Genomic DNA, 20,017 nt, shown 5'->3' with positions numbered 1-20,017 from the left:
GAGCCCAAAAATCCACAAACCAAAGGTTGGCCCAATTTGGTTCTCCCACAGTGGCTTTCGAACTCATCTGAGAAGTTTCCTTAGGTTGCCACTGGCAACCATCACCTGTGGATGACGCCAAATTCAACACAGTCGACCTTAAAAGTCACATACACACATTCCGCAGACTACAAACGTTACAAGAAAGGCAATGGATTAAACAACAAGGTTTAAGAAGAATAGGTCACGCTGAAGCAAATGCATCGACAAAGTGGTGGTAAATCATCAAATAAAAAGCCTCACACAGATTCATTAATGCTTCCCACGTCTCACCGTGTCCGTGTTTCCATTTGGAAGCTTCTTCTTCGTGATATAAGTGACAAAGAAGCAGAACCGCAAGATACTTCAAGATCCCTGATTTCCTTTCTTATTCCTCCAGTAGACGGGCGACAAGGGAAGATGAACTGATGCTCGATACTTTGCTGGCGGTAACATCTCAAAGAAGATGCTCCTTCAGAGCATGCGACGCAGGTCTCTCTGCAACCGCATTCTTTTTTACTCCCACGAAATAACTTCTCCGTCAGTGTGTTTAGAAACAAACCAGTTATCCGGGCTCGGATAATGAATTCCCTATTATGCCAATCCACAGCCAGCCAGGTGTTACTGTGTACCGACACCGCTCCGTCCAACATAAGCAGCGGAACAGGTGCAGAGCGCTCTAATTCACCCTCCACCTGCTGTGATAATTAATAAGCTGCTTAAATACGCCGCGAAAAAGGCTTCTTCTCCCCCGCCGGCTTCACGGCGGCAGACTCACCGCGGCCACTGTGGCTCCGAGGCCGGTTCAGCCACTTCCCATTGAGCGATTGGTTTTTCAGGCCCTCGGGGTAGGCGGATAAAAGGGTGACGGCTATCGAATTCTCCAACAGTGTAAAAGTTCACGAGAGGAAGGGGGGGGGGCGATTAACTGCGGAGCTTCATTCACAAATGCGCTCGATGCTGTGCGGTCGATGCGCCCGCGGTCGATTCAGACGCGTCGCAGGTTCACCGAGCACAAAACAAATGTCGCACATGTGACACACGGAGGACGTTCATGTGTCAGGGCATTCGCTTCTTGGTGGAAAACACGTGAGGCGTGTGAGCTCATGTGAGCATACGTGTGTGTATTTGCGTGGGTGTGTCCAGTGACACCTTGGTGACACCTTTTTTGGTCCTTATGTGTCAGGGTGGGTGCTGGCGCAGGCTGAAGCAGGACTCAAATGCAGGGTCTTCCAACCAAGTGCTCTTTATTCTTTACCAACTCAAACGGCCCGTGCCCCAACGAGGACTAACATTAGACAATGACGCGACAGGGGACAACAGGCACACAGGGCTTAAATACACTAGGGAGGTGCAGGTGATTGGACACAGGTGGGAACAATCAGGCAATCACAGGACAAGGCAGGAAGTGAAGTTCACCCAGAGACACGAGAGACAAGAAACTATTAAATAAAACAGGAAGGAGAACCAAAGCGTGACATTATGACAACACATCGTCCAACTAAGGTTTCTACTTGTAGGTGTCGTCGTTAGTCATCTTTTACAGGAAATGGCAAATGTAACCATTTATTATCAGACCTTAGATGGAGAAAGAAAACATCCACGACTCAAAAAGCATTTAAAAATATTGAAAGGACTTAGAAGTGCGCAGTTGAAAATGAACTCACTTTTAGTTTGAACCCTACCTTTGTGTTGGAAGCACAGTGCAGATAGATGGGGCCGTGGTCACCTAGAACATTTTAGAACATTATAGATGCCCTGCCATTTTTTTGGAGTTGGGTATAAATACTATGATGCGACCCGGCAGCACGACACAGACGACCCTGAGCCCAAATGCACGACTCCTCAGACCATCCAAAAAATCTAAGTTTATTAACAAAAGTGAAGTGAAAACGAACTGTAAAAACAAAAAGGGGTCTACGACATAAACGCTAGGCTGAGAAAAGGAGTCCAGAGGGAGCAAGTAGCCTGAAACGAGAGGGAGGTTTATTTTCAAAATAAAACAGGAAGCCCTGAGACACGAGACGACCGGGACATGACAACAGCTTGTAATATGATGGTGTGGCAACACAACAGCAAACACACACACACACTAACCTAAAATAAATAAGTATAATTTGAATGGAATTTAAAAGACATTTTTAACCAGTCAATACACTTTGAATGTATTACAGTGCAATTTAAAACACTGTGTTCAGCAATCTGATTATCAGATAAGGATACAATATGTATTCCCACATTAAAGGAATTGTTCATAGAGCCGTATATAGTAAAGCTGCTAATGCAGTTCCAGGATTACCAATTATATCTCCTTTTTTTTCAATGTGGGAATATTATTGGAAGTTATTACTTAGGAGCTCGGTCTGATCCTCACTTGTTTGCACTCAACCATCTCTTCCAAAAAAAATCAATGCGGCGAAATACAGTGGGAACAATAATAACTCTTTGATCTTTAGCAAATTGAATTCAAATGACCAAAGGTCCTTCCTTCCTTCGCCGACAACAAGAATTGCGTTTTTGCAAAACAGCAACACGCAGGTCGGCGACGAAACGAGCTTATTTCAATGCAAATATCCGCAGGTTTAGTGCTGAGATGGGAGTTCGAATCCCCCCCCCCCCCCCCCCCCCCCTGTGAGGGGATTAGGCGCCCAGCGATGTAAATGACATGGTGAGAAAACACAGCGCTAACATGCTGCTACAGGCCAAACACAGCGGAGGATCCAATTGTAAAATCAATTCTTTAAGGCCGTGCGCTGAAATCAGCATTTTCGACTCGGAGTGGGGGAAGAAAGAGAGAAAAAAGTGTGACGTGAAAGATGTCCGAGCTTTAAAGTTATTGTTGACTGGTCTGAACTTACCAGATGTTGGTGGTCAAAGGTCAATGTGACCTCCCAAAACACGTATTTGACCTCACGTGCTGATTTACAGCGAAAAACGAGCTAAAGGGCAAATTGTGTCGACCTCTCGGCCGACCACCCCAGTGTGTAAACAGGAGACCTTTTGTTCCTCCTCCACCTCCTGCTTTAATCCCACCCTCCTTCCTCTCCGTCCCAGGTGTACTTCAAGCGCGACGGCGAGCTGATCGAGGTGATCTCCTACACGCAGGCCTCCGGCGAGCAGGACGGCGGCTCGGCGGGCGTGAGGGGCGCCCGGCCGCTCATCAGCAGGGACCTCGACGACACCAAGCTGCAGCGCTCGCTCTCCCTCATGGACCCCGAGGGCCACGTGCCCCGCCAGTACACGGACAGCCCGCAGCGCGTCCACACCCAGGGGCAGCGGGCCCACGAGCCCAGCCCGGCGACCGAGGTCATCCCCGAGACGGTGGTGAGCCGCGAGTTCCCCCGCTGGGTGCACAGCACCGACCCGCTCTACTACTTCAGCCACACCAGCGTGCCGCAGAGCGACGGCTCCGTGGTGGTGCAGGCCCGCCTCACCTGGACCCTCAACCCCCAGCTGGACAACGACGCGCTGTTCAGCTGCGAGGTCAAGCACCCGGCGCTGTCCATGCCCATGCAGACCGAGGTCACCCTAGGTGGGTAAGGACCAGGGGCGTAGCAAGAAGTGTGGGGGGGGGGGGGGGTGGAGGTGGTTTGTTTATTTACAATAAAACGATGACTGCAATGACAGAAGCATACAAAAAGTATAACGATTTTTTTTTTTTGTTACAAACTCCAGATATAGAAACAACATATATTAGGAACATTTTAAATACTAACTATATGCAACCAACAACATTTAGCTAGCTGCTGAAGAATATCCCAATTAACAATTAGCATTAGTCTAAAAAAACGAAATATAAAATCAAACATTAAAGATTTCCACAAAACATCATCCAAACACATATCAACCTTATTTAAAACTTCCAAAGCATAAACACTCGTTCAAAGTACCTGTAAAATAACCATAACCACGTTCCTGCCTGCGTCATCAGCACGTGCAGACAGATATACATCTGCACGACGAGAGGCGGGACTTAAGGCAGAAGCCAGCCAATCATCATCAGCCGGTCACACTGACAGCCGGTGTCATGTTTGAGAGGGAGGGGGAGAGGAGGCACAGAGCGGAGGAGCGACTGTAGTAAGGCGTTTGTGCAAAAACTGCACTAGCCATTAATTGCGTAACAGCCGAGCAGATCGGGAGTTTAGCCGCGAATGCAAAAAAAAAAGAAAAAACTCCACTGAGACTGACAGAGCAATTGGGTGGAGCCGCGTGTTGCTCCGATTGAGTTAACGCGCCGCCATTATTGAAAAAGTCAGCCTGAATTAGAGAAGCCAATGAGAATTCTGACACGCCGATCGATGTTCGAACGCTTTAAAGGACGATCTCAGCAATGAGCTTAAAGCTCCTCCTTTTATGGCTTCATCACGTATTTCAGGGTCAGAAACACTACAACCGAGAGATGTTTTTTTTACTTTAAGGCAGTGATTCTCAATTGGTGGGAAGTTTGGGAAAATAAAAATTTGAGTTAAAAAAAAAAAAAATCATCCTGTGATTTTATTTTGAAGGGACTTTTATAATGCAGCGGAGTGTCGTTTTTTTTGCCGGCTCGTCCGTCCATGTTTTCAGCAGCGTGTGCCAGGTTGGGTCAAACCATTCTGATATGGGGGAGACATTGGGTTTTTAGGACAATTAAATATCCTGAATATAAAATTCAGCTTATGAACTTGATTTTGAATAAATTTGAGAAGTTGAGAATGTTCCTCGATTTGGGTCGCGGGGTGATGGTGGGTCCCGGAGCCAGACCAGTTAAGAACCACTGCTTTAAGGTAAACACTTTTTGGTAGTAAGCGATCCAAGAGTAACACACACACACACACACAATAATTTCCTGTAATCTAGAAACAAAGATTGCTTCCAGCGCATCCAATTAACACTTCAAAGGCGAGGCGCTGGCACGGCCGTCCTGGAGACAAGCCACACAATCCTGACGCCGCGATAAACAGAGACATTATCTTCCGTGAGATACAAGCCGTGGTTGAAGGCAAGAAAGGGGAGAATCTAAAATGAGGAGACGGGGGCCGGCGCGTATCTGCCTGCCGCAGTGTGCCTGTCGCTGTCACTCTTTTATCTCACATCGGCACCTTTCATCGAATTAAAAATGAGCCAACGGGGAACTGTCATTTTCATGGAAAGTCTCCAAATGGGTTCGTGAAATGAAGAGCAGGGTCGAACACGTCCCGCAAACAAGGCCCGAAGCCTGGTAAACACACGTGGAAACACACCTGTTTGGGTTAGTTGGAAAAAAAACAAAGGAAAATATGGCACATTTTCTGAATGATGGAATATCAGTCTGCAAGTAAACATCGTAACTGAGGACTCCTGGAGTCTGAATTTAGATGACGACAAAGGATCTCTCTTGAAATATCCGTCCAGTCCAGCTCTTTTTTGTTTTTGGATTTTGGGTTTTTTTCAGTTTCATTTTCAGTTTTTCCTTTTTTCTCGTGGGCCAAAAGCGTTTTCATTCCGCCATCTATAAACGTATCCGGATAAATAGGGTGAATCTACAGGGTCTCAATTAGTGAGGGAGGGAGACTCCTTCCTGTTACACCGCTTTGAATCACTTTTCAGTTCTAGAGTACTTCTAACGTTACGCGTACGCGTCATCTTCCGTGTGGTCAACACTCCCCACGAAAAAAGGACAATAGCCTCAAACCCTTTGGTTCCTGCTGAGACAATAATAGTTATTTATAACAAAGATTGGATATTTTCCATACGAAGGGAGACTTTCCATCTGCATAATAACAATACAAATTTGTAGCACTAATGTTAGCATTAAAGAAAAGAAAAGGACCATTTCACCCATGTGAAAATGGTCCTTGTGTTTTTACTAGTTTTACACACTACTTGCTTGAATCATCAATATAGTGTTGGTTTTGGTATTTTTATAAAAGGCATGGATCTTAATTATAATACTGCCGTATCTTTAAAACCATTCATTTATACGCCAAGCGGAGGATCCATTTTCTCCCCATATTACTTATTCCCAAAAGGGGAAATCTCACCCCAGAAAATGGTCTTTTAAAATGTAATAACTGTCGTACTTTGGTTAAATTGAAATCCAGTGCATCCCATTTCGGCAAGTGGAGCACCGGATGGGTCTAACGGCACGAGGTGCCTGCTCACAACAACGATTCCAACAACTCTTCCCCCCCCCCCCCCCCTCTTCCACGCGTGGAAGATGAAGCAGGTGACGCACCCCGAGGGGAGCGGCTTCTGTGAAGCTGCTGCTAAATGTCACAGACAGGTTAATATTTTGACACAGGTTGCCTCGTTTGAAGGCATTAATTCATCGTTACCGCGGTGCGTTCGCGGCGACGGAAGGAATGAAAACGATGAAAAAGATGCACCTTTTGTGGATCCTAATTAGAGCGCACTTGAAATTCAGAGCATTCGCAGACCTACTTTTGGCTTCATCTGTGCAATAGTATATAAAAAGATACTATGCTTGTAATTCAGGTCAGAGGTGATGCACAATGTCTTTTTTTTTTTTACCTTTGTTTAACTCTAATTGAATGTAACCGCGAAACAGCTCGCCAAGCGAGTCCCATCCCTCACAGGCCCCACTCCTCCTCTTCTTCTTTTTCTTCTTCATTATCCAACCATAACTGGATAAAGGTATCTTTCCCACTGTATACAGGACCAGCATAATCGCTCACTCAGGTGTGTTTGGTCAGGAAATGAAAAGGAGGCATTCGCAGTGCCCATAAGTAATAAATCTTTCAGAGATTTAATATTGCCACATGAGACGGAGTCTGAAAATCCACCCGCGTTGTATCGCGCTTCATGAATATTCACAGCTGGCTCCGTGCTCGGCGTGCGAATTCCACCTGAAGCCCGGCGCTCTGGGGGTTAAAAAAAAAACAAAAGGTGCTACAACTCTTATGAAATCGTGAAACCGGATTGTATTTGTGAACACAGTGAGTGTTAATAATTCAAAGGCGTTCCCCACCAGTGGGTTTAGACAAGCTGCGGTGTTCATTATTCAACATCCTGAGACAAGTGGTGACATTTATTTCTCTCATTCCATGAATTTGTACGGATCCAGCCTTCCCCGCGTCGCCCCGGCGACCGCTTGGCCAGACTGTCGTAATCAAAGAGCAGATGCTCAGTTCCGGGACGTGTGTGTGTGTGTGTGTGTGTCTAGTTATTTATGTATCAATGTGAATATTTATTATCTGGTTTCCCAGGTTCAGGCCTTTGAAATCTTCTCTATTGTGTTGTCACGCTTTGGGTTCATGTCTCGTCTTATTTTGTAGTTTCGTGCGTCTCGTGTCCCCGGGGGGGGGGGGGGTTGGATTCACTTCCTGCCTCGTCCTGTCGTCCCCTGTGATTGTTTCCACCTGTGTCCAATCACCTGCACCTTCCCCTGTGTATTTAAGCCCTGTGTGTCCCTGGTCTCTGGTTGTGTCATTGTAGTCGGTATGACTACATGCTCCTGGTCCCCCGTCTGCGGATTGGTTTTGAAGTTTTGACCAAGTCTGTTTTTTGTTTGAGGCTCTGCGTTTGGCTCCTCCTTCCTGCCTCTAATCTTAATGTAATCTAATGTAATGTAATGTACCCCCGTTCGTGACCTGTGGATGTCTCTGTACGCACTGGCGTGCCGTTTTTTTTAGGGTTTATTCCCTGACCGTCCTCCAGTGGTCGCGGCTCCGTCTCGGGAACCGGAGGGCCGGGGGCCCGCGGCTCGCTGCCCGTGTGCATCCTCGAGTCCTTCGGGGACCGGCTGTGTGTGTGTGTGTGTGTGTCCATCACGCTGCCCTAATCAAAAGGTGGTGACGTAGGACACCAACTGTCACCGTTGGAGCAAATCCCAGAAATCAGCCATCATCTTTCCCAACCATATGCCCTGGAAGCTCTATGTGACGCCGTGGCACCAGTATTTAAAAATACCCTTCTGTCAGTGTGTGGGCAGTGGAAAGACTTATATGTGAAATGCCACCCGTCTTCAGCACGTGACGGAACACTTTGCGAAGCGCTCACCTGATGGCGGCGCTTACGGCGGCCAGGGATCCTCCCTTTTGGTTTGCACCAGCTTGGACTCGCTCTCTGGACAAATGGAACCAGTTCGTGCAAAATGACCAGGTGTCTGGTGCTAAAAATCCCAACAATGAATGAAATACATCGGCCCTTTTCCATTTCCATCCCTAAAATGGTGCAATTTATTTTTCTTCTACTTAATAAAGGGATTGTGATAAACTTGCACGATCCCATTCACAGATACGACTCCTAATCCATTAGGCTGGAGCGGCCTCGTAGTCGATGCTTCGTTAGCCACGGCGGACACTTTGGTGCCAGATTAATATCCAAACACCGAGGTCATTTGTCTGTTTATTTATTCATCCTTTAGTTTACCTCATCTAACAAAAAAAAAACAAGCAGCAAGTGTGATTTATATCGAGAGTTTGAATCAAATTGATTAAAGAAGTCCCGGGGAGGACGGGTAGGGGGGGGGGTCTTTGCGCGTGCTCCTCGTCTCTTTGGTGGAGCCGCTAGCTTTAGCGGAGTTGTTGATGATCCCGAATCGTGCAGAACCACGCCCATTATCGGCGATGACCTGTGCTGATTGGCTGTAATCTGACATAACAACACCTTCGTGGACGTCACTCACTTTATCTCCAGGCGACATACGCGGCCTCGGACCATTAGAATGTGGCCCCTCCCTCCTCATTGTACTAGAGGGTCCAAATGAAAGCCAACTGGGGTCTACTGTCCACACCAAGACATGGGAATTAGCTCCCTCAGTGTCCCTTATCTCACTGCCTCCTGCACTCCCATTCTCCTCTAGTAATGAGCATCAACCCAATTCCCTCCTTTCTCTCACCGAGGGAGAAGGCATCCAGCACAGTCCTTTGGATGAAAGAGCTGCAGGTCCCTCGCCTCCCGCCCCGGGACGTTAATTGACAGGAAATTGTGTTTGTCTCCCTCCCTCTGTGACAAAACCGGTGTCCAGCAGGATTTGCTCTTCATGCTCAGTACAATGACCTTCTTCTTTGTCTCTTGTGTTTTTGTTTTTTTTTTGTCTCTCAGCTGCTCCTAAGGGCCCTAAACTCTCCATGTCCCCTACCAGAGCAAAGGTAGGGGACACGGTGCGCATCACCGTGCAAGGATTCCAGGTAGGATCGCCTGGGGTAAGTGCATGGGGCTTTGAAGAAAATCACGTTGAAACTTGTGCATGTGCAGCTAAGCCTGTTGATTATTATGTTTTTGGAGCAACCTCTCTGTTTGGCATTGACATTTTTCCCCTTTCTGTCTTCTCACAATCATGCATAGAAATCAAATTTGGACACATTCTAACATCTTATAGGCTGTTCATTGAGGCCTGAGACAATAGATGCATTTGTTTGAGTATGGTCTCCGATGTCTCTCAGCCTCGGACAGAAGGCAGCGATGCTACGCTAGTCGCTTTACCTTTGCTGCCCCCAGACGTTTTGCTCCATAATCCCAAAGAAAAAGCCGAAGGTTCCAGCGAAGAGATTGTTTTGTGTCACGGAAGAAAGGCCCCCGTCCCCAGAGTAAGAGGCCCGTGGATGGTGATCCTTTTTTGAGATTGAAGCTGACGGCTAATCCTGATATTATTGGACCCGCTAATGGTCCCAAGCACACACCAAAAGCATCTGTGCTTTCAGGAATCTCTGCAAGTTCTGGGGTTTTTACTTTACTCCTTTAAGACAGTTCCATGTAAAACGAATCCATTCCTTTTGTGGGGGGGGGGGGGGGGGGGTTTAAGTGCGCCTCAGCATTGAATGCACAGATGTTATCACGGGTTTGAGTGGATTATCTTAACGTTGTTTTTGTACAGTGCATAAACTGGTAATTATGCACAGGTTGGAGTGTGTAATAGAGCCATTCAGGCCCTTCGGCAGCACAGGCAAATTCCCCGTATCCTTCACTGGAACTATCGGCTTCAAGGTCTAACAAGAAGAAACGAAGAAAATTGTGTGTCAACACTGACACGTTTCCCCCCCCCCCCCCCGTCTTTGTGAGGAAATAAGATGCCACTTTCCCCCCCCCTGGTGTGTTGTTTCAGAAATTCTTTCTACTTTACCTGCCTTCCTCACTTGGCCTTTCTGTGTGACATTAAATGCGACCGCAAGGTTTCACTTTGACCCTTTTAGTGTTTGTTTGTTCCTCTCCTTAATGCGACCTCTTCCCAAGAGGCCGACCCGACCCACCGACCTCGCTTGACCTCCGTCAGGATTTGAACTCGGGCCTCGGAGAGCCGCCGCTTTTTCGTTTTGTTTTGAAAGCTTAGAGTTTTCACAGCTACTCCCAGCGGGTCACTGCGAGCTGTCGAGGGCGCGATTAGAGCCTTTGGTCTGTTTGAGCACGTGAGACGGTGTCATTTGAACTCGGGTGCATGCTGAATATAATTGACTGAGGGGGAGGGTTCCAAGACGGCAGCTTTCTGAGTGAAGGAGAGGGATGTTGAGATGTTGATAGTCTGAGCTGATTTGCATATTCAACCGTTTCTTAATGCGCTCTTGAATGAAAAGTTAAATCTCATATATTATAAATGTCTTTAGGAATAGATTTAGAATGAACCTATCCAACAGTGGATCTTTTGTTATTACACATGCATCAGCAGTAGCGAGGTCAGATCTTTCTATCCTATCACAGTTTTCATTAAATTAATATTATTTAGTTTCTGGTTCTTGTGCCCGCTGACTTACCCTCTTCATCCATTGCAGGCTATGGAGGTCGCCACTATGAAATGTACACATGGGACAGGATTACGTGTTCCTAGTTTGGCATTTTTGCACTTTTATTACAAAAAAAAAACTTGCCTTAGTATTTAATTGATTGTTGTTGTTTTTCCTGATCGTATTGTAGAAGGTTGAAGGACCGATGGTTGTTTTAAAAGGAAGAAGATGAAGATGGTGGAATTTGCCTCCTTCTTGTGTCCTCTTATTATGGATAGAAACACATGCTTGACACACTGCATTATGGAGCATTATATTTTTAAATTGGGCGTTGTATTGGTTATTAATGCATGTTGTTCACGTGCCTTTGCATTTGAGTGAAATTGGTGCGTGCATTATTCATGTGGCCTTTGCTCTTTATCTCCACACAACCCTCCCCTCCCCCTCCCCCCCCCCCTCTCTCTCTCTCCTCCCTCTGCCCCCCCCCCCCCCCCCTCGTGTGTTGACAGAACGAGGTGTTCCCCGAGCCCCTCTTCACCTGGACGCGGGTGGGGGGCCGCCTGCTGGACGGCAGCACCGAGCGGGACGGGAAGGAGCTGGTTCTGGAGAGAGTGCCGGCCGAGCTCAACGGCTCCATGTATCGCTGCACGGCCCAGAATCCTCTGGGTTCCACGGACACCCACACCCGCCTCATCGTCTTCGGTGCGCGCCCCTCAGAAGGCTGAATTATTAACGGGGAGGTTGAATGTGAAGGATTTTCTTTCTTTTTTTTGTCACAGGAAAATGACAAAATTCATTTTAATATATACACATTAACTTTGAAAAATACTGTGACTACTTTACGGTTATGAATCATTGATGCAGCTAAGTGAGTGATTAATAAGAGATGTATTCCTAATTGGCTCAACAACACTTTTTTTTTTTTTTTTTAAGGCTGCACTTAGTGAGAATAACTATTCTCTGGCAGGGGATTTAATCACTGTTCTGTCGGTGGCACTTGGTGCTCTCACTTAAACACCAGCAGCCAACAGTGGCATCAAAGGGCCCCTTTGTTGATGACCGCGTTAGAAAAGCACTTTGTTCAATGGCTGGACGGAGATAACGCGTTCCCTGGAAGATGGAATTAGTTTCTTCATCGCTGGTGATTGCACACGCGCTCCATTGTATACGTGGGTGTATGTTTACCGTCTCAGCCTCACCAGAAAGCTTTTTGTCATGTTACCTCATTGGAAATAACTACAGCCCACAGTGTTAAATATTCAGATATTATTTGTAGAAATACGACATCTGATTGCTTTATTCTAATATCATGATATCATGATATGATGTTAAAGAAAAGGTACAGGAAGAGCATCCAACTGTTCTCCCAAAGTGCTTGTTTCACCTATGGAAGCCTCGTCTTGTAGGAGAAATACCTTTTTCAATGTACAGGCATGTACTTCAGCCCTGAATGGCCCAGATTGACGTAAATGAAGTGAAAACCATTTACGTACTTCATTGACTCGGGTAAAAAAAAAAAAAAAAAAAAAGAACACTCCATCCATCTTTTTCTTTGTAAGTCTTTTGCAGAAAACCCTCCTGTGAACAGGTTTTAAAGTATGTCACAGATGTACAAATTACTGGACGGGCCTAATAAGAACCCACAAAGTGGCACTTTAGGGAGGCGTTACCTTGGGAGGCGTTTTGCGAGGAGCGCTAATATCTATTTAACACCCTGATGCACCCTCAGGTGCCGTCGGCTACGTGCCTGGTATGGCCCATCTGTCCGCCCGCTCCTTGTAGATCGCTTCCGCTCGCGGCTCAGGGGAAGTTAATGGTGATTAAGTGACCTTGGCACCGTCCCCTGTGGCCTTGAGATGAGACACCTCTCTCTACCTCTCGGGGGGGAGGAGGAGGAGGAGGGGGGGGGGGGCAGAGAGAAAGCCGTATCTGGAGGCTTCGCCCCGATTGGCAGAATGTCCAACATGAATCATCAGGAATAATAGACGGCCCGGTTACGGAGACGAGCAGTAATCACGGCTTGATGCGAGTCTTTAGCCGACCCTCAGTGATAATACTCACTGTGTAGTGAGTCAGCACCGAGGAGCAGGCCAGTGACGCACACACACACACACATGCACGCTCACACCAAACTGCAGACACCTGCAGACTGCACGCACTTATGTCCCTTATGTAGTTGGCTGGTATCGCTGTCATTGAGAGTGTCCCGGTGGTCCCAGTACCACTAACAGGCCCAGTATTTCTCACTGGGGATGTTCCATTCAGCCACCGTCCCCCGTTCTTGTGCTCATTACCCTCTCGTTAAAAATCACCCTGTTAAACTGTGCTCTTTGCTCACCTCCCAGTTGACCCGCTTTCTCCTTCTGTCTCTCCAACAGAAAACCCGAGCATGATGAAAAACACGCAGAGTCAGAACAGTAAGTACGCCACGTCGCTTCGAGTGTGCTCCCCGGGGCCGATTTGTCATCGACGCTTCCGACAGACACCGTTTGTAACGTTGGAACAAAACCCGGAGAGGAAAAACAAAGTCTGCTCACTCAGAGAGACGACGTGGCGCTGATGAGAGAAGCGAACGTGAATGTCAGAGCATTGAAAGGTGGATGTTGATTCTCCTCCTGTCCCGGTTTCCTTGGTGCCGGGTAGACGGCGGCAGAGTGACTCTGTCAGGATTAATCTGCGGCGCCGGGGGGGGGGCGACAGGCCCTCTCCCTGTGACTAACCGGGGCCTGTCACTTTTGGTTGAGCACCAGATTATTGGCGTTTCATATGTGCTGTAGTGGCTCATTTGCGGCTTCTGAGATTATCATATGTAAAGATGAGGGATTGTCAGGAGAAGCCGGCGGGGGCTGTGACACAACAGCCTTTCCATCTCTCCCTTTTCTCTGCCAGCTCCCTCCCTCTTTCTCATTCAGTCTCTCCTCGTCGTCTTTCCTCTTCTCCACTTTGACTTTTCACATTTCACTTTCTGTCTCCCGATGCAAACCTCCCTCCGTTCTGACCCATTTCCGGTTGCTCTTATTTTCTTTTCTCCCTCGATCTCCGATTTCGACGCGGGCCTTAAGGTCACTGCAGATCGTGCTGTTCAGTTCTGGCTGGACGGACATTTCAAAGTAACCAAGACTTGAGACGAAAGTGGCGACTATGACCACGAGAGAACAGCTCGTCTACATTTCTTCATACAGGCTTTTTTTCCACCAAGCTCAATAAGTGCCACTTAAATAGCAGCGTGTCACGGTCCGTCCACACACACGTGTGCCTTTTATTATTAGTAATGGAAGAATCCCAAATGTTATTTTGTAAAACACGTCAGTAAATTTGCACAAAATGTAGACTGTTATTTACGTGCAACGGGGCCCGGAGCGACACCAGCATCGTAATAGTTTTTTGAGCTGTTGTTGATGAACTGGAAAATGAATTAGAATGGTATAATTTCGGTGCATGGTCCCTCGTGCATGCGTGTGACGCCCGTGTCTGTCCCCGCGTACAGTGTGAACAGCTTTCCGAGCAGATGGCATGCGAGCTGTTTTTAAGCCCAACCGCCCCAGTCAGAGGAGATATGAACATTCTTCCAGTCTGACATTGGCTTCACTTTTTCTCTTCTTTTTTTTTTTATTCGCTTTTCCTGCTCCAGAAACATCATATCGTGTGTCTCTCGTCCCCCCCCCCCCCCCCCCCCCGAATTCAAGTTATCGGTCCCTCGTCCTGCGGCTCGTTGTTTTTTCCCCTCCTCTCTCTCCCCACCCTTTGCCTGCCATTCGTATCGCGGGGATGCAAACCCGAATATGCAAATGCTATGGTAAGCGCGGGAGCAGGTGTGTCACAGAGCAAGGACAGAATCAGGTCAGCGCGGACACGCCTTGCATTGCAAGTCAAATCGGTGCACAACACAAGCCCCCCCCCCCGAGAGGTCACCCCACACGTGACCGACGGCATAGCGGCTGAACGGCCGTCCTCTTGGCGCGGCCGAGGGGGGAAGGACGGCTCATGCCGGTTCGGTCCCATCGTTCATCTCTGTCAGAATTCCCCCGTCCCGGACCACGTGTCCACGCCGCACTGTGCCGCAATGAACAGGATTCCAGACTTGAGTGAGATGGGGGACTGTCAGCACCTGTCAGCCCGGCGAGGTGGGAGTATCCAAACGTCATGGGGTTGTGGCGCTGTGGTGGGCACAGGACTTATTATACTGCTGGTGCAATCACAAAGAGCGATGGCTCAAAAGTAACAGCGACAGTCATGTGATCCACATCTGTCATTTTCTACGCCACCAAATCCTCTTTCAGAACAAAGGGCAGATTAGAGACAGGAACCAGCCTGGACTTTTCACAGGTCAGAAAGAAGCCGAGGTGTTTTCAGTAATGCTTTTCTTAAGAAGAGCTCATCAGTCCCAGTTCAAATGCAGGAGGTCTGAGACAAAAACTGAAGGAGAACAGATGGCCTGAGCGACGTGCATCTGTGATTGGAAGCTGGGAGGGGACCTCATATGACGATCTTATGGTTGGATGAGCCCATTACAGCATGAGATGAAGTACTTATTGAGAAGATCCAGTTGTTGTTTTCCTGTTTTGTCACACTTGATTGGCGCAGGCTGTGTACGACATGTCAGCTGACATAGAATTTCATGGAAATTTCCGTTTTAATATGGAATCATCGCGTGGCCTTGATTCAAACCGTCCCGACAAACATCTGATCCAATTGCAGCCTGGTCACCCTCCCCAGGGGCATCGAGTACAGATGCATGGGACGCGTCCCTCGGCGTTTTGATTCCGCGCTTCGGCGCCTGTATGACACGTACCCGGCGTTATACTCTACTATACTATACTCTACTATACTATACTCCAATGTGAAGCCAGCCATTGATGCCATTTTGTCACAAAGTGACGTTATATAGTTACTTTACAAGCATACTTATTTTAAGGCAAACCATGATCATTTTGTATCTACTGGGTCAAGTCTAGTGTCACAATCTGAACAAACTATTGATTATAAAACTAAAGCCACACTTTCAGTCAGTCGCATCTCTCCTCCGATTTTTAACATGAGGATTCTTCGACTTTGTTAAAAAACGGCATCGTGGTTTTCAGCGTTGGGATATCACTGGGTGTACTGGTAGCCTCACGGATCAACATTCTCCTGGATCAATACTCCTCATCTATATTTACAATATCTATATTCTGGTCATTATAGTTGTCAATAACCTATTACTCTATTCTGTACACATCATCTACTTTGTGTCTGTCTGTCTTGGGATCATTTTCAGATTTCTGGGATGTTTTTCTTTCTCCTGAAACATTTTGGAGTAACCAATAATTATATAACATGATAGAATTGTGACAATGGGAAATACCAACTGCACAAAAAGAAGTGTAGCGGCATCATTGATTTCGCTGAGCATTGTTGTCATCGAGTGATCACGCTTGTCGTCCTCGAGGCGAGTGGGACAAGCGACAGTGACAAGCTGACATCGGTCCCCCGGGGAAAAGCCACTTCAGGTTGTTTAGCGTGCTCCTCTTCATGTGTGATGTTTGACTTTGATTGTAGCAATCGAGTTTTTCAGCGACTTTAGAGAAGACCTTTTGAATGAACAAGTGGCCATGGGTCACAACAAGAAACGGCTTCACTGGCACATCCAGGAGGAGCATCCGCTGTTGACACCAAGCGGACGTATCTAGAAGCACGCCACGCCCCAAAGCGCACCTCGTTTTGGCGCGTTGCGAAGCGAAAATCTACCCGTGTTGAGAAAGAATTGAACTATTGAGTCCGTGGCCTCGTGTGTACAAGGCCAATCAAAGAAGTGAGAACAATGGTTAATGTCCGTCTTATTGACTGTTTCTTTGGTTTTGTAGATGGAGCTTCATGCGTGGACATCCCCGGACTAACGTGGATGGCGCTTGTCCTCACAGTGACTGTGGAACTGACGTGAAACCTCTCAAGACACTTACACACATACGTACCCTTATTACACAACACACACACACACACACACACACACACAAAAACCCTGCAAGCCTTCTCCAGTCATCAACAGGCTCTCCATGCGTCAGTCGATCAGGAAACAGTGCCATCTCAGGATGGCCCTCCACTGTTTTTTTTTTTGAGGGGGGGGGGGGGGGGCTTTGTAATGAAATAATAACCAAGGTAATGATATCGAAGGAACAACTTGATGAACTTGACAACAACCACCCCCTGTACAGCCCGGCACCCATCTACACCCTTTTTTGTTTCTTGTCCCACGTCTGCCTGTCGATCAATAAAATCTGACGATTTGGAATTAAAAGAGGGGGGAAAAAAACACCCAAAGATTTGGATTTCATTTTGTTGTGTCAAAATGCCATTGTTGTTGACTGAAACGTGAAAAGGTGGAACTGGCTGGATAGGCGCCACCACATCAACCACACCCATCTGTTACGTGTGCTGGGACGCACCTGATTAGCAGCAAGCTGACAAACCACAGGGGAACAAACACAGATGCTCCGAGATGAACATTCTTTTTTTTATTGATATACAAGTATTCCCTTTTTATTTTCTGATGGCGCGGAATGTACCAGAGGATTTAAATGCATTGAGAAACTAGAAGAAAAAAAAAAAAAATCTCCTTTTTGAGTGTATTTTGTGTACATCAGTGTAAATATTGAAAATAATTAAAGACGTTATATGGGTGATGGTGAGGGGTGGTTGCTGATACAGCTGGAGTTTACACTTCTCCACCTTTGTTTGTACTTCATTCAACGCTGTTCTCAGACAGGTCTTTCTCGGGCTAAAAGGACGGGACCATTACAAGCATTTGTGTTTCTTATTTGGGCTTTTTATATCTAGCAGGTCTCCAAGAACAGTTTAAAAAAAAAAAAAAAAGATCAAACATGTCTGCTGTTTTGGGGTTGTGGTGCATGTGACGTTTTGAAGATTCTTTCTCCTTTTTGGTGTGTTGCAATCGGCAGCAGCGCTGCAACTCATTGTCACTGGCCTGTAATCCAGTTATTCACTTGTGACATACTATCTTAAGTGACCTACATTGTGTACAATGCGTAACTCTTACCCAGACATCTACAGTGCTAGTAGGATCATTTTAGCCGCCATTCCAGGGAGGTGCTAACTCGAGGCAACGTGTGTAAACAGGGTTGTTGCATTTGTTTCATTTCACCTGTATTAAAATGGAGAGATGATTTAAAAACTCACCAGCCTTGGCTTTACTTAAACCACCGTGTCCGACGCGTTCAGTGTTAGATCCCCCCCCCGCCGCAAATAATATACAGTGTCGAATATTGCTCACTCCTTCATATCTAGATTATTGCAGGGGTTGTTTACGATCTCACCGTATGACGGGAAATTAGAAGAGCAGTCTGCGTGGAGACAAAGGGCGTCTCGGCCTGCTCCATCAGATGGTTTTGTTTCAGATATTCTCTTAAGTGCACGGACCAGACGTGGCTTTTGAAGGAGACTCTGGTGTTGCTGTTAACACATTCCAGTTTCTACTCTCTCTCTCGCACTATGACTGGCGGCTTGATGCAGAATAATCCTGCATTTTCTGGACCTCGCAAGAGTTGCACTTTAAGCTGTTCTAAGGACACGACGCGTATTGAGGGATGAATCTTTAAACAAGGTGCGAGGTAAGAGGGGGGGGGATTTCTAAAGCTTAGTCCAACAGGAAGGTTACATCTTTCCGTTTGAGATTTTGCCTCACCTTGCCAAAGTACAATCCATATTCCTGCATTCTGAGAGCTGCATAGGACACACATTATTAAGACTCAGTCATATGCGCTTTGAATTGTTAGTGTTTTCTTTCCGGTGAGAGAAGCAAAAAGGAATGAGTGCGAAGCATTATAGCTCAGCAGCCATTTTCATTTTGATTCAGGGGCTATTCTGTGCTTTCTTCCTTCAATCATTTTTGTATTCAAGAGAGATAAAAAAAACAAAAAAAAACGCAATTTCTGAATGCATTAGTGAGTCAGTGATCTTCTATACGCCTTTTCCCAGCTGCCATCAGACGAGAGACGCGGGACACCCGGGACGGGCCGGTCAACCGCAGAGCTGACTTAGAGACACACAGTCCTTCATACACCTCCGTCTTGTCTTAATGTAATCATCATGGATTTTGATACCATATATGTGTGTGCGTGAGGGACAAGTTAATAGTCCGTAGTAACATTTGATGTAACTTTGATCTGAAGCTGTTCTAGACCAAAAGAGACAATAGGACCCTTTAAATGTATAAACTTGCATATTCTTTAACTTCCTAATCAAGCCATTTAATTATTCCCCTCTGTTAATTATAGGGGTATCAATGTGAACACAAATGTGCCCTTCATAATGCTGTATAAGTTTACTTTGAAATGATCCCTAAGCATGGCATTTTTTGCAATATCCCTTTCATCGTATTATTTCTGTAATATCTCAAAATAGTAAGCTTTACTTTTTACTCCATTCCTAATCTCTGTGGTTAAAAAGGGAAAAAGACGCCCACGTGTTTTGTGGTTCGCACACTGCACACCTATCATGGACGGCCCGATCAACACGAGGTGAAAGTACCCAACAGCAGAGTTGGCGAGTGGTTCACATGGGAGCAAGGATAAGAAGCAGCCTCTCCGGCCCATCTGTGAATTATTCAGCTCCTCAACCCTCGCCTGCGGGAATCCGGTTTCCTTTATGTCGTCTCCGGGGCTCGGACGCCCAAACAATGCCCCGTACTCAGCCTGGGACACCTGACACGCCCTCCCGTAGTGTGCTGTAAAAATAAACACTAGTCTGCTGCTGACCACGGACTCGCTCAAGTGTGCCGTCAGCTGCAAACGGCGGCCTGACGCGGGCAACGGCTCGCATGTGACGGGGATGCGTGTGGAATGAATGACGCCTGTCAGGTTCCTCCCAAGTCCCGGTTATCTAGTGTTATTTAGTGTCCTATGTGTTTTTCACACCAAGTGGCTGCCATTTTGTCATTCCGCAGCAAGCTCCGGAGCATCTTCGGGGAGATTCATTGTAGCATCTGCGCTGGCAGAGAGAAGGACCTTTGATCTGTGGCATGGCTGTGCAAACAGATGTATCCTGGTTATTAAGTATTTGATAAATGTCACCTATCATAACTCCCTACACCTTATTCAGACCATGGTTTCCTCCTGCAGATCATAGCCGTGCAGTGCAGCCTGTAACAAAGCGTGATCTATTTCTTTTTTTTTTTCTTCAGAAATGTGCATAATGAACCACTCCAGTCTGATATAACACAGAGCAAAAGACGCAGCCATAACAACACAGCTAAAGTTGGGATTTGCTTGTGTTCCGGACGTTAGATGATGACAGTCATGAGAAAACCTCCGATAGCAAACAGCTTAACCAAATATTGATCTATCAAGTATTTACATAGTATGGTT

General features: G+C 46.7%; 1 protein-coding gene across 2 annotated transcripts in view; it reads left to right on the top strand.

The window, feature by feature from the left end:
- Positions 1 to 16,644, top strand: part of igsf21a (immunoglobin superfamily, member 21a) — a 107,819-nt gene extending 91,175 nt beyond the window's left edge. The window contains exons 6-10 of one of the 2 annotated variants that reach the window (XM_037489945.2): positions 3,073 to 3,550; positions 9,046 to 9,146; positions 11,168 to 11,360; positions 13,037 to 13,075; positions 16,502 to 16,644. In XM_037489945.2, the coding sequence (XP_037345842.1) occupies positions 3,073 to 3,550; positions 9,046 to 9,146; positions 11,168 to 11,360; positions 13,037 to 13,075; positions 16,502 to 16,578 (888 nt within the window). In that variant the 3' untranslated portion in view covers positions 16,579 to 16,644. The remainder of the gene's footprint in view (positions 1 to 3,072; positions 3,551 to 9,045; positions 9,147 to 11,167; positions 11,361 to 13,036; positions 13,076 to 16,501) is intronic. The other variant, XM_037489946.2, reaches the window with a different exon arrangement.
- Positions 16,645 to 20,017: the final 3,373 nt, after the last annotated feature.

Source organism: Pungitius pungitius, chromosome 8 (genome assembly GCF_949316345.1).
Source record: "Pungitius pungitius chromosome 8, fPunPun2.1, whole genome shotgun sequence".
NCBI lineage: Eukaryota > Metazoa > Chordata > Actinopteri > Perciformes > Gasterosteidae > Pungitius > Pungitius pungitius.
This window is presented reverse-complemented; position numbering and strand designations above follow the sequence as displayed.